We start from the raw sequence: 12,211 nt of genomic DNA, 5'->3' as shown, positions 1-12,211 counted from the left end.
GAGGCGTTCTTCCTCACCTGAAGTGGCCTTTGATTCTCCAGGTGCAGAAATCACAGCTGCATCTGAGCAATTGATTCCATAGAAACCTAGAAACGGGCCAATTCTTGGGAAATCATCTCGTCCAGTCCTCTGCCTCCAGAGACAAGAGGCTGTCATCTCCTGGGATAAAATGTTCTCAGTCACTACCATCCATTTACCCTTTTTCCTTCATTTCCAGCCCGTGATCCATAGTGTCCTAAATCTTCCCTGAGGGTGTGAGATGGAGCAAGATGACATTCTAGCATCCAAGAATTTGCCACATCCTTGGCAGAGCCCAGATCCTTAAAAACAAGAACAGGATTTGGCCCACAAGTCAAATTGGCAGAAGCCATACAGTTCTTGTCCTGTCTGATTCACATATTCTTATTCCAATGTTCTGCATCTGTAACCATGAAGATATTAAGACATATAAGCATCCCATTGAAACAATTAATTGTTGGAATTGTGACAGTTTTCTTCCATTTTCTTTTCTTTTAATAAGGTTAAAAACACACACACATGAAAAAAACAAAAACATATTGACTTTCACAAGCTCAATTTGATCCCTGTGACAGATACCACCTACCTCTTGTTGAATCGTGTTCCTATCTTCATTCCAAGGAAACAGCCTGCTTTGAAGGAGCCTGGAGAATAATGCAGGAGATGGGCATTGAGGTGGGAAAGCTGGCATGGCCTGTGGGTGCCTGTAGCTGTGCTACAAGCCTGCCAGGACTGGCTGGATTTAGGGAGGATTGGCACCACCTCTCCTTGGTCTTTTCAAGTGGGGTCTTGGCAAGTTGTTCTGTACGTCCCTTACTAGACATTGAAGGCAGGATGCTGTGCTTCAGTACTTTGGCCAGGAGTGAAGAAGACTTCCAATATGATTAAAACCACTCCCTCTAGGAAAGACTGAATGTCAAGTGTGACAGTGATGGATCAGTCTTAGCTTCATCCATGGTCAAGCAGGTCTTCTCTGAGGTGTACTGTTGATGAGCAAGATGTTCAGGGTGGTCTAAAGTTCTTTTCTTCCCCTCATTTGATACTTTAGCTGTTTGGGATTTTGAGGGCTATCTTCAATGTTGTTCATCTGACTTTGGGTTGAAGAAAACGCCTAAAGTGCCACACGCATCCACTGGGACCATCTTGAGCTGACAGCATGGGAAGTCACAATTAGCTTGAGAGATAGTAAGAAATGATAAGATCCTGCTCTTTGCCACATGTTCAATTCTCTTTCTCAAATCTTTTTCCATTTTGGACAGGTAATTTTCATTGGCTCTGATTTCTGTAAGATGGACTGTATTGTGGCTAGAAAGACGTGTATTATCCACCTGTAAAAAAATTATCATAAAAAAGAAAAGGATAGGCAGTGATAATACTGAAAAAGTTCGGAGTAAGTTAACTTAGCTCTATTCAAGCCGGGACTAGTCAGATTGGATGCCCATTTTGACTATTCTAAACTGTGAAGAAAGCCAATAGGAAAAAAATGGTTGGGGGAGGAAAGACAAGAGATATTAGCACAGATATGTGAAGGTGGACAGATATTATGACATTTATTCCAGTTCTAGTCTTTTTTTATTAGTTGTTCAAAACATTACAATGCTCTTGACATATCATATTTCATACATTTGATTCAAGTGGGTTATGAACTCCCATTTTTACCACGTGTACAGATTGCAGAATCACATTGATTACACATCCACGTTTATACATACTGCCATACTAGTGTCTGTTGTATTTTGCTGCCTTTCCTATCCCAGTTCTAGTCTTACATTAAAATACACAACAATGAAATAAGACTTCCTTAAATTACCATAGGCTTCTTCAAAATCCAGAGGAGAAAGACTCCGGTGCTTTGTGTCCACCTGGATGTATGCATACAATGAGATGCAGTTTGCTACACTAAGTGGACATGTCCTAATGGAGACTGATGGTGCACATAAGATGCCACCAAAGGTGCCTTAGATAAAACCCAAACCTGTACTGGTAATGAATCACAGTTATTGTAGTGACACAAACGACAGGGCTTATTGGGTCCTTAAGACCTGATCTTTCTTATCATTTCTGCTTTTCTGAGTTTTGTTGGAAGACAGATCATTTGCAGGAGAAATGATCCCGTAATGTATATACTAAAGGATCTAGAAATGGACGTGACTCTCCTGTTGCCCATCATAATGGACAGTCATTCTCAAAAAGGTTGCATTTCTGCCTTTTGGTTGCCCTGAGAGAACTTCTTGTTACAGCTTGGTTTGTTTGTTTTCATTTTCATTATAGTGGACATCCCAGAAATACACGGGAGAGAGGGCTATGAAGACGAAATTGATGGTGAGTATTGCTGGGATGTAGCAGATAATCATGAAATTTATGTTTGGCTATAAAGACATCAACAAAATTGATGCCCAGAGAATTGGAGAAATATAAATGAAAAGAGTCCCAAGAAGGATGAACAAAACATCAATTTCCTTTGTCAAGGTCAAATTGAGAGATTTGGAAAGTTTGAGTCTCCTCTGCTTAATCAGAAACAGGTCCCCCAGTTTCTGGCAACTTTTTCCATCTATGGACTTCAAATCTGGATAAATCCTTTAGAAGTGAAAGGCGAGCTCCTCTATGGTGGTCACTGTTTGACCCCTGGTGACCTCCCGAAAAAACCTGAGTGAATGAGCATGAGTGTGAATGTTTTCCCAGGCCAGCTGTGGTACCTGGTTCCCCAAGCTAGGGAAAACCTTTCTTACACTATCCAGACTCCAACTCTTGCATGTTGAAGATTTGGGTTTCTGTCAAACACAGTGGCACCCACTTGTAATCCTAGTAACTCAGGAGGCTGATGCAGGAGGATCACAAGTTTGAGGCCAGCCTCAGCAACTCACCAAGACCCTAAGCAACTTAGCAAGATCCTGTCTCAAAATAAAAAATAAAAAGATCTGGAGATGAAGATCAGTGGTAACCCACCCCACCCCACCCCCCACACATACACAAAAAGATTTAGGTTTCTTTTCCACACTGCCCCTTTCCTATTTGCATATGTATTCCAAGCTTTATTTCTGAACTTCAAATGCACATACTTCAAGAGGCTTAAGCCAGTGTCCCAGCTGGACAGCTACTGAGCAAACACGCACATATAATTTCCCCTCTTGGCTCAGAAGGGCACAGGTCTCCCTGGGCTTCTCTGAGTGCCAGAGTTGGTCTCCCTAACACTCAACAGCATGATTCCACTCAAAGAACAACTTCAGACTGAGATGGATGCATTTCAGAAGAGCCGTTTATAGAGCAGCTGCTTTTAACCTGACCTTAATCAAAAACTTCAAGGGTAGTTATAGAAACTGGAGTGACAAACCCAAACAGCACCTTGTGAACCAGCTGCAGGCTCTCCCTGCAAAACCCTGGCCAACGCTCCTTTTATGGACAAAAGTGCACAACTGACCTGCACAGGGAGCCTGCAGTAGATCAAGCAGCAGAAACACTGAGAGGGAGTGGGAAGAGCAAAGAATGAGGATGCTGAAGGCCTGGTTCCTATTCTTACTTCAACTGCTTGCTTACTCTGTGCCTGGAGTGAGTTACCTGGTCACCTCCCTTCTATAAAGCTCAGTTTCCTCACCATCCAAAAAAATTACAGTATCACCCTTCCCTTTTCAGAGTTCTAAGGAGATCCTAAGGAAATGGGCCCTGGATGTGGTATGGCTTGGTTACACACTCTAGAATTAATGTTGCAGGGTGGCCATAACAATACCACAAATTGTTTCACAAACAGAAATGTATGTTCTCACTGTCCTGGAGGCTAAAAGTCCAAGATCAAGATGTAGACAAGGTTGGGTTTTTTTTTCTAGGGGCTAAAGAAAGGGTCTGTACCAGGCCTCTCTCTCTCTGGCATGTTTGCATAGTGTTTCCCATGCATATCCACATCTAAGTTTTCCCTTTCAATAATGAAAATAGTCATTGGATTAGAGCCCGCCCTAACGGCTTTGTTTTAACTTGATTATCTCTGTAAAGACCCTATCTCTCTAAGTAAGATTGCATTCTGAATACTGGGGGTTTGAACTTCAACATGAATTGGGGTTGGGGGGCAATTTAACCTGTAACAGTGAGGTATGCATGTCAAGAAAGGTCTAGTTGCTGGGGAAAAAAAATCTCCTGCTTATATGGCCAGGAGATCTAAATTGGGAAGCTGGTCATGCGAAAATAATCCCAGCCTGTCATTTGATTTAACTGAAGCAGCTGGAAGTGAGAGATGAGAAGGCAAAGAGAGAAAAGCCTGGAACACACAGCCATGCGTATGCTCCAAAGGCACCCTGAAGGTTCTGTGAAAATCTGAGGGCTGCAGGCATAGCTCAGCGGCAGTGGTTCACCTAGAATGTGGAAAGCCCTGGGTTTCATCCTCAACAGCACAAAAAATAAATAAATAATCTGAGTACACCTAATGTGAGCCATATTATTTAAATAGCAAATACTTAGCTAGTTACTATGTGCCAGACACCAAATATTTGACAAATAAGTTCACCTAATAATCATCCAGTGACCTATAAATGTTCCTATCTTACAGATGAGCGAACAGAGGGAAAGGCAGGTTAAGTAACTTACTCAAAATGACACAAGGACCTGCAATAGTGGGCTTTGAACCCAGGCAGTGCAGGCCCCAAGTTCCTGCTCTTCTGTACTGTACTCCAAAGAGCCTCAGGGCTGGAGGCTCCGTGGCTTCTCCCTGAGTTAAGCAGTGCCTGCCATTTCTTCTGTTCTGTATTACAGATGAATACGAGGTGGACTGGAGCAACTCTTCCTCCCCAACATCAGGGGCTGGAGCCTCCTCTGCTGACAAAGAAAAGAGCTGGCTCTACACCCTGGATCCCATCCTCATCACCATCATCGCCATGAGCTCACTGGGCGTGCTGCTGGGGGCCACCTGCGCGGGGCTCCTGCTCTATTGCACCTGTTCCTACTCAGGCCTGAGCTCCCGCAGCTGCACAACGCTGGAGAACTACAACTTCGAGCTCTACGATGGCCTCAAGCACAAGGTCAAGATGAACCACCAGAAATGCTGCTCGGAGGCGTGACGGATTGCACCAGAATCACGTCTGACGTTTCATTCCAGAGAGAGGGGCTGGTGAAGATTACATTTTTTTTTTCCTTTGGAAACTGAATGCCATAATCTCGATCAAACCGATCCAGAATACCGAAGGTATGGACAGGACAGACAGGCGAGTCAAGGGAAGGAGAGAGATGCAGCCGCCAAGGGGGTCATTACCCACCTCGCCCCGCAAGGGCTGAGCCATTGCAGGAGCAGGCCGTGTTCTCTGCTGGGACAAAGGCAGGAGCTCATCTCTTTGGGGGTCACAGTTCTATTTCGTTTGTGAGTTTGTTATTATTATTATTATATTTTATTTCTTTGGTCTGTGAGCAACTCAAAGAGGCAGAATGACTTCTCCAACAGAAAAGAGGAATGTGATTGTCATTCTCCATTTTTGCTTTCTAATCAGCAGTTGAAAAGCAAGGGGTCTTTTCAGCCTTCCCATCTTGAGAATAAAACTCAACAAAACAACAACAACAACAACAAAAAGCGCCGTCCGGCTTATCCCATCCTCTGCTGGTCTTGCGACCTAAGGGATTTGCTGTGGTGTAGGTTCTGCCAGCCAACCCTACAAGCTGCCGTTTCCAGTCCTAGCATTTAGTAGGATGTTGTTGCCTTTAACTTTTTTTATCCAGGGGAAAATTGCCATTTTAGGGTCAGCTTGAACAACTCTTTCTTAATATGTGAATTAAAACAAACCAGAAAGGAGACTTCACACATCAGAATCCACAGACGCACCTCCACATGCAAAGCGGACGAGCCTTAAAGTGCTTTGTGAATAGGAGCCATTCGCTAAATCGAGAACCAGAGTTGGTGGCTGGGAGGCTTTCCTGGTGGGGCCTCAGCTGGTGGTTTTGCCTTTTCTTTTCCCTCCTCCTTGTTCATCTAAAACATGTACATGTTCACATATGTGTGCATTGCACACGTGTACACACACATACGCACACCGTTTTCAGGTCTCTAAGTGCCAAGAAATAGCTCTGTTTGATATTCTCAGAGACCAGGTAAGAAAAGACAGGCTCTTGGCTGTATTCTCCACGGGTGAGAGATAACTGCTGAGTGCTGGCCAGAAAGGAGAAGGAGATGCCGGCCTCGGTGGTCATGTGATGGCAAAGCTGAGCAGTGCTGATGAAGGTACTTTGATGGCTCAGTCTCTTTGATAGGCTGGAAAACATTGATTCCTCTTTTGGAGCCTTCTAGGAGTCAGAGCATGGATGTGCATGAGCAGTCTGCAAGCACTGTGGACCAACAGCTAACCACACTGCCCCAGAGAGAGATTCTTATTCATACACGCGTGTACACATGCACACACACACACACACACACACACACACACCAGTTTCTGTGTTTTTTTATTAAGTGCCTTGAAAAAAAATTGAAGAAAAATGTATTTTCCCTCTATGTAGAAATCATGAGTATCTTTCAAGTTAAGGCATTCCTCTTTCCCCAACCCCAATGGCTCCATTCCCTGTTCCCCCAACTCACCACTGATCCTACTTATGGAATGAGCCCTGCTATCCGAGGGGTAGTCATATCCCTAGATGACTTCAATTACTCTAGAAAGGGAGGTGTCAGGGATAGAAAGAAACTGTGTGAAGATTGTCCACATCGAGATCCAAATCTTGGTTTTGTGCTAATGCCTAAGGATTGCCTGAGTGCTGGAAATATGCTTAAAACTCAACCAGTATTCCCAGCCTATCACATATCAATGTAAACTGAATTCACGGACCATCTTTGCTGCTATGGTCACTCACAATTTCGTTTTTCTCATACCCAGGTGAAAGGGGAAGGGTGGATGGGACTGGCTGGTTCCTTTACATGTTAACTCGTGAAAATGCTAGTTCAGATGGTAATGTCACAGTGTCTTGTATGCAGAGAGGGAGAGTTCATACGGACCGCTATTTATTCACGTGTGTGTGTCTTTGCGCGCCTTTGAGTTCTCTGTATCTACTGTGTATGTGAATGGTCATGTGGGACACAGTGGTGGTGTTGTGACTTTGACCTAGGGCCCCCGAGTATAACTGCTGATCTCGGCACTCGTTGGCACAGTGGTAGTTAGAGGTGAAAAGCTGTCAAGCCCCAAGGGCTTAGTGTTCAGTGCCCCCTGAGTCGGGCATACAGTAGAAGCAAAGTTTTTAATTAGCTCACCCTCCTCTTCACCCTCTCATGCAGTTCAGTGTTCAGAAAGCTTGGGAGTCCTAGCGATTTCCAGAAGCAGCCCACAAAAGAAGAGAAGTTCAAAGCCCTCACTGAGAGTCCTGGCCCTCTCCAGCCCAGTGGGCCATTTTATTATGATTTTCCAAAGACCAGCCCTGTCTCGGGCCTGCAATTCACCTGTAAGTTGTGTACAACTCAACCTGCATCTCTCTGAAAGTCCTGCATCCATATTCACCATTGGTTGATTTAAGGCCCTAACTGGGCTCTGTCTGCTAAACAGAAGCAGGTCCCCAGGGCTACATGTAGATACCTCACCAAGGCTGGAGGCTGGTCTGTCGTAAGACTTAAAGGAGGACAGCTGGGTGCGATTCTAACTTGGCCAGGGGACACCTTGGTGCGTTTGTTTTCTTTATCTGCAGGAGGCTAGCTGACCCGTTTCCTTGAACTGTTCCCTTCGGGAAGCCCAACTCACAGTATTGATGTCTTTTCTGCCTTGTACTGAATGACATATTACCTCCACGCTCTCCTGGACTAGGCGGTCAACAGGGCCACAGGGTTGCTTTCTCTCTTGGGTGGGTTTGGGGAGTTGACAGGAATGAGGGTCCACGGAATGAGCATGAATGACAAGGAAACAAGGGGAAAAGTTAAACTGTCATACAGAAGGTTAACTTTTCCTGAATTTGCAGTTAAAGGTATTCGACCATTTGCTGGCTGAGCCAGATCACGGGAACTTGAAAGCTTTTACTGTGATTCTTCAATGTAAAAAATAAACAACAATGTCAAACTGTGTTTATATGATTTGTATAAAGCCTTTTTAAGATTACTATTTAAATAAACATTATACCAGAGACATTTTTCTGCATTTTCTTTATTGGAAACAAAGAGACATGGGATTCGAGTAACCAAATTGTCCAAGCGTGCTGGACTTTCCTGAGTTTTAGCACTGAAAGCCTCATGTTCTAGGACACACCTTGGCTTCATCAGCTTGGGCTGCTATAAGAGAACCACAGTCTGGGTCACTTAAACTTTCATTGCTCACAGTTTTGGAGGCTTCAGGTCCAAGTTCAAGACACCAGTAGATTCAGTGTCTGGCGAGGGCCTCTTCCTAACTTGTGGGTAGCATTTGGCCTTGCTGTAGAGACAGCAATCTGGCCATCTTCCTCCTTTGAGGGTACTAACCCCCCCCACTCCCATGAGGGTCCTACCCTTACAACCTCATGTAAACCAATACTGCCCCAAGGCCTTACCTCCTGATATCATTGCAAAGGGAGTTAGGGCTTCATATGAATTTGGGGATCACACACTCATCCCTTAAGAGACAATGCTTCCCAACATTGGAGTCAGTGGGTTGATTGGCTGATTGGATTTTTATAAAATGAATATATTTCATTCATTTCATTTCATTATGGGGATGGGTAACAGGCCATCTGGCCAGATGGGCCACTTTTTAAGTGCTACCTAGTAGACTTCACAAGTTATGATCCCTACAAACATACCTTTTCTCTCAACATTGCCAGGCCTTGCAGCTTTAGAATCTTTGAGGCTCTCTTTCTACTCAAACTCTAAATTGTCAATGTCTGGAGATTCCATTGTCTATGACTATGCTTCTTAAAGTGTGGTCTCAGACCAGCAGTAGCAGCATCCCTTGGGCCCCTGTCAAAGATGCATATTCTTGTGCTCCATCCCACAAGATGAATGAGGAGCTCAGGGGGCAGAGCCTAGGGATCTATGTTTCTACCAGTCCACCAGGGAATTCTGATGCACTTTCAAGTTTAAGAACCACTGGTCTAGGGGAAATTTAAATTATCCTGTCCTCAGAGAGTGATTAAGATTAGTAGGTACAAAACAAACCAGAATTTGGCCAGTGATAGTGAAAGGAGGCCAGGTATACTCCCAGGTAGCATAGTAAGTCCCCAGGCCAGGAGGAGGAAAAAACTTGACTAGGAATCCCCTCCCAGAGGGAGCTGTAAGCCAGAGCTAAATTTGTCCCACATCATTCATGCCTGAAAGGAAACCTGATTGAATAATTTATTTGAGGAAAAGTTTTTGAATATTTTTTTTTTATTTTACACTCTAGTCAAGAGGACAGAAAGCAAATAGACAGACATGTAAAACAAACACTGGTCCCAGTCCGTGTGATAATAGCTCTATCAGAAAATTAAAGGGAGCTCCAATAGAAATCAGTCTAGGAACATTCCCTCTGGATGGACAGTCACAGAGGCCTCTCAAAGGAGGTGATACTGAACCTAAAGCCTGAAGGGATAAGGAGGGGTGAGCTAGGCAGGATGCCCAGGAAAAGCTTTGCAAATTGAATGAGCAACGTGTAAAGATGGTGCTATGGAAAGGATTTTGGGAACACGGAGCAACAGAACGTGATCAATGAGGGAAAAGTGCCAGGGGTCAGGTCAGAACCAGGCCACAGGGCTCCAAAGGCTGCAGTTGGGGGTGCTCTCCAACCTGCCCCACTCTTGGGCTTTTTTGAATTTATGGAAGGGGAGCCCTACCTTACCATTCCTCATGGGCCAGTGACATCACCACAGCCAAACCTCTACACGGACCCTTCTTGCCCCTCTAGTGATCTGCGTTGTCACCAGGCTCCTGAGATGCCTGGTTCTCCGGTATTTCTGACCAAGCAACAAGAGAAGTTAAAATGAAAGCACATTTTTTTCTTTCCTTCAGTTGAGTTATTGGGTATTTTAAAAAGTCTAATAAACTAATAATACTTCTAGTCCCTAGGCATCTAGTGTTTACATAAATCTTTTTTCTTCTTCTTCTTCTTCTTATCTGCATCTTCTGGAAATATTTACACAATCCTCAGGGGAGGCAGGCAGGCCAGTGAAATGCAGTTGGAACAGGCCCATCCTTGAGGGAAACAGGACCCATCTGGACGCTGAGGCCGCTTCTGCCCCTCAACGTTGGCGGTGAGGTTGGAGTAGGGGAGGGGCTCCTGGAGAAGTGGAAAGATAACTATTTCAGTTCTCAAAAACTTCAGGCTCTATCCCAGGCTGAGCTAAATAGAGCTCCTGGGACCAAGGTTTTCCCCAGGAAACAGGGTGTGAGGTGGGGGGTTAGGGGGAGTGTGGTGGCCAGAAAAGAAAATGTACCTGGGGTCCCCAGAGCTACCCTGCCACCCACCCAAGGGCCTCCTGGTTACTTGCACACCCATTCCCATTAGCAACAAAATGGGCTGGGTCTTAAGAGCCCAATGGCCGCCCAAGGCTGAGGCAAAGGCAGAGCTTGGCCCTGAATTCCCACCTCAGAACTCATGAGCCTCCTGAGCAGCTCCCCAACTCTCCTTGTCATTCCTGAGTTTTCTCACTGATGCCGAGAGGAGTCTCCTGACGGAAGTATGTGTCTTCCAAGTTCTCTCTGGAGACCTGAGTCAGAGACCTCCAAGGGAGCCCTGAGCCAAATTGCCTCACAGCTTATCCAGAGAATGACACCTGTTTCCTCTCCCTTCTCTGCAAGGGAGTGTGTGTGTGTGTGTGTGTGTGTGTGTGTGCGCGTGCGCTGTTCCTGTCACTGCAGGGTTACCAGCACTCTATAAGAGAAACCCTTTTTCTAAGAAAATGTGTCCCAGCTGGCAGAGAGCATCTGACACCTTTCTCATCACCTGTGATGTCAATTGACATCAGTGTAGCATGGGCCCCTCTCCACAGAGGACCCAGCCTATGCAGAGCCCCACAGGCCAGCCCTGACCTCTGGCTGCCAGGCCCACTTGCATATCAGAGGCACCCAAGTCTCTGCAGAAAGCCTCCACTAAGAGAGGTTCAGTCCTGGGGCCCAGCATTAGAGCTGTGAGGATTTGGGGTGCTCAGCTCTACCTACTTCACCAAACCCCTCACCAACCCAGCAGGCTCTGGAAGCTGTAGCCAATGAGAACTGCCCTCCACCTGGAGAATCAATCTCCCCTGGAAACAGTGTGGTTTTCCTTGTAAGGTGCAAGCCGCAGCCTCCATAGCTCCCCAGGTGTCTCGGAACCACTTCAGAGCCAGGTTGCTGTGGTTTGGAACCGGCTCAGCTCATAAATCTCATCCCAAAGCCCCTGACAGCCTCCACTGGGAATTGAAGTGCAGCCTCTCCCTGGGCCTGCTGCTGCTGCGGGTCCACCTGGCCCAGCCTTGCCCACCTGCCCTGACAGGGTGGCGCTCCAGAGCCAGCGTGCAGCCTTTCCAGATTCGCCTCCTTCCTTCACCTGTTTCCTCGTCTCACCTCCCCTTGAGCATTTGTGTTTCTCTTTCCAGTCAAATATTTGCCATGCCTGTGGGAGCTCCAAGAAAGCTTACAGGGTTTTGAAGTCCCCTTGAACTTGAACATGCTGAAGGGACAGGGGGCTCTCTTGCACAGCTGGTAAAACTTCAGTGACAGGTTCTTTGGAACTTAGGAAGTCAGGGTTCAGTTCTGCCTCTAACTGTGTGGCCTTGGGAAGACATGACACATCTTGGCTTTCCCATCTGTAAAATGGGTATTTGTGCAGAATGAACTTTGAGCCCCCAGCTCTGACATCCAGGAGTGGTTCTATTGGGTTAGGACTGGTTCCCAACCTCGCTTCCCAGCAGCAGAATTGCTCTGTTGCCCATAATTGCTCTGTTACTTCCATAGACATTGTCATGCGTACCTGTCTATGTCCCACTATATTTTAAGGCAGGGATTGATGCCATATCCATTTATATAATCAACATGTTTTATATTAAGCGCCTATAATGTGCTTTGCTAGGAGTAGGAGATGATAGATGAGACGCAAAATGACCCAGTCCCTATCTTCAGGAAGTTTACAGTCAAGAAAGAGAGAGACAGACAGACAGACACAGGAGAATCAAATTACCACATAAACCCATCTAACAACCATGGCAAGAGCTGCCAATCAAAGTGCAGAGAGCTGTGTGTATAAGTAGGAATCTGAGCATCATTCCCCATGGGAGCCAACATCCTAGGTGAGCTGCATAAGCAGGAAGGGCATGGGGCAGAGTCAATAGGCAG

General features: G+C 45.7%; 1 protein-coding gene across 1 annotated transcript in view; it reads left to right on the top strand.

Annotated features, from left to right (window-relative positions):
- Nrp2 (neuropilin 2) overlaps nt 1–8,081 on the top strand; it is a 115,134-nt gene extending 107,053 nt beyond the window's left edge. Inside the window, exons 16-17 of the mRNA XM_076866675.2 lie at nt 2,290–2,340; nt 4,756–8,081. Coding sequence (XP_076722790.2) covers nt 2,290–2,340; nt 4,756–5,060 — 356 coding nt within the window. The 3' untranslated portion in view covers nt 5,061–8,081. The remainder of the gene's footprint in view (nt 1–2,289; nt 2,341–4,755) is intronic.
- Nucleotides 8,082–12,211: the final 4,130 nt, after the last annotated feature.

Source organism: Callospermophilus lateralis, chromosome 9 (assembly GCF_048772815.1).
Source record: "Callospermophilus lateralis isolate mCalLat2 chromosome 9, mCalLat2.hap1, whole genome shotgun sequence".
Lineage (NCBI taxonomy): Eukaryota > Metazoa > Chordata > Mammalia > Rodentia > Sciuridae > Callospermophilus > Callospermophilus lateralis.
This window is presented reverse-complemented; position numbering and strand designations above follow the sequence as displayed.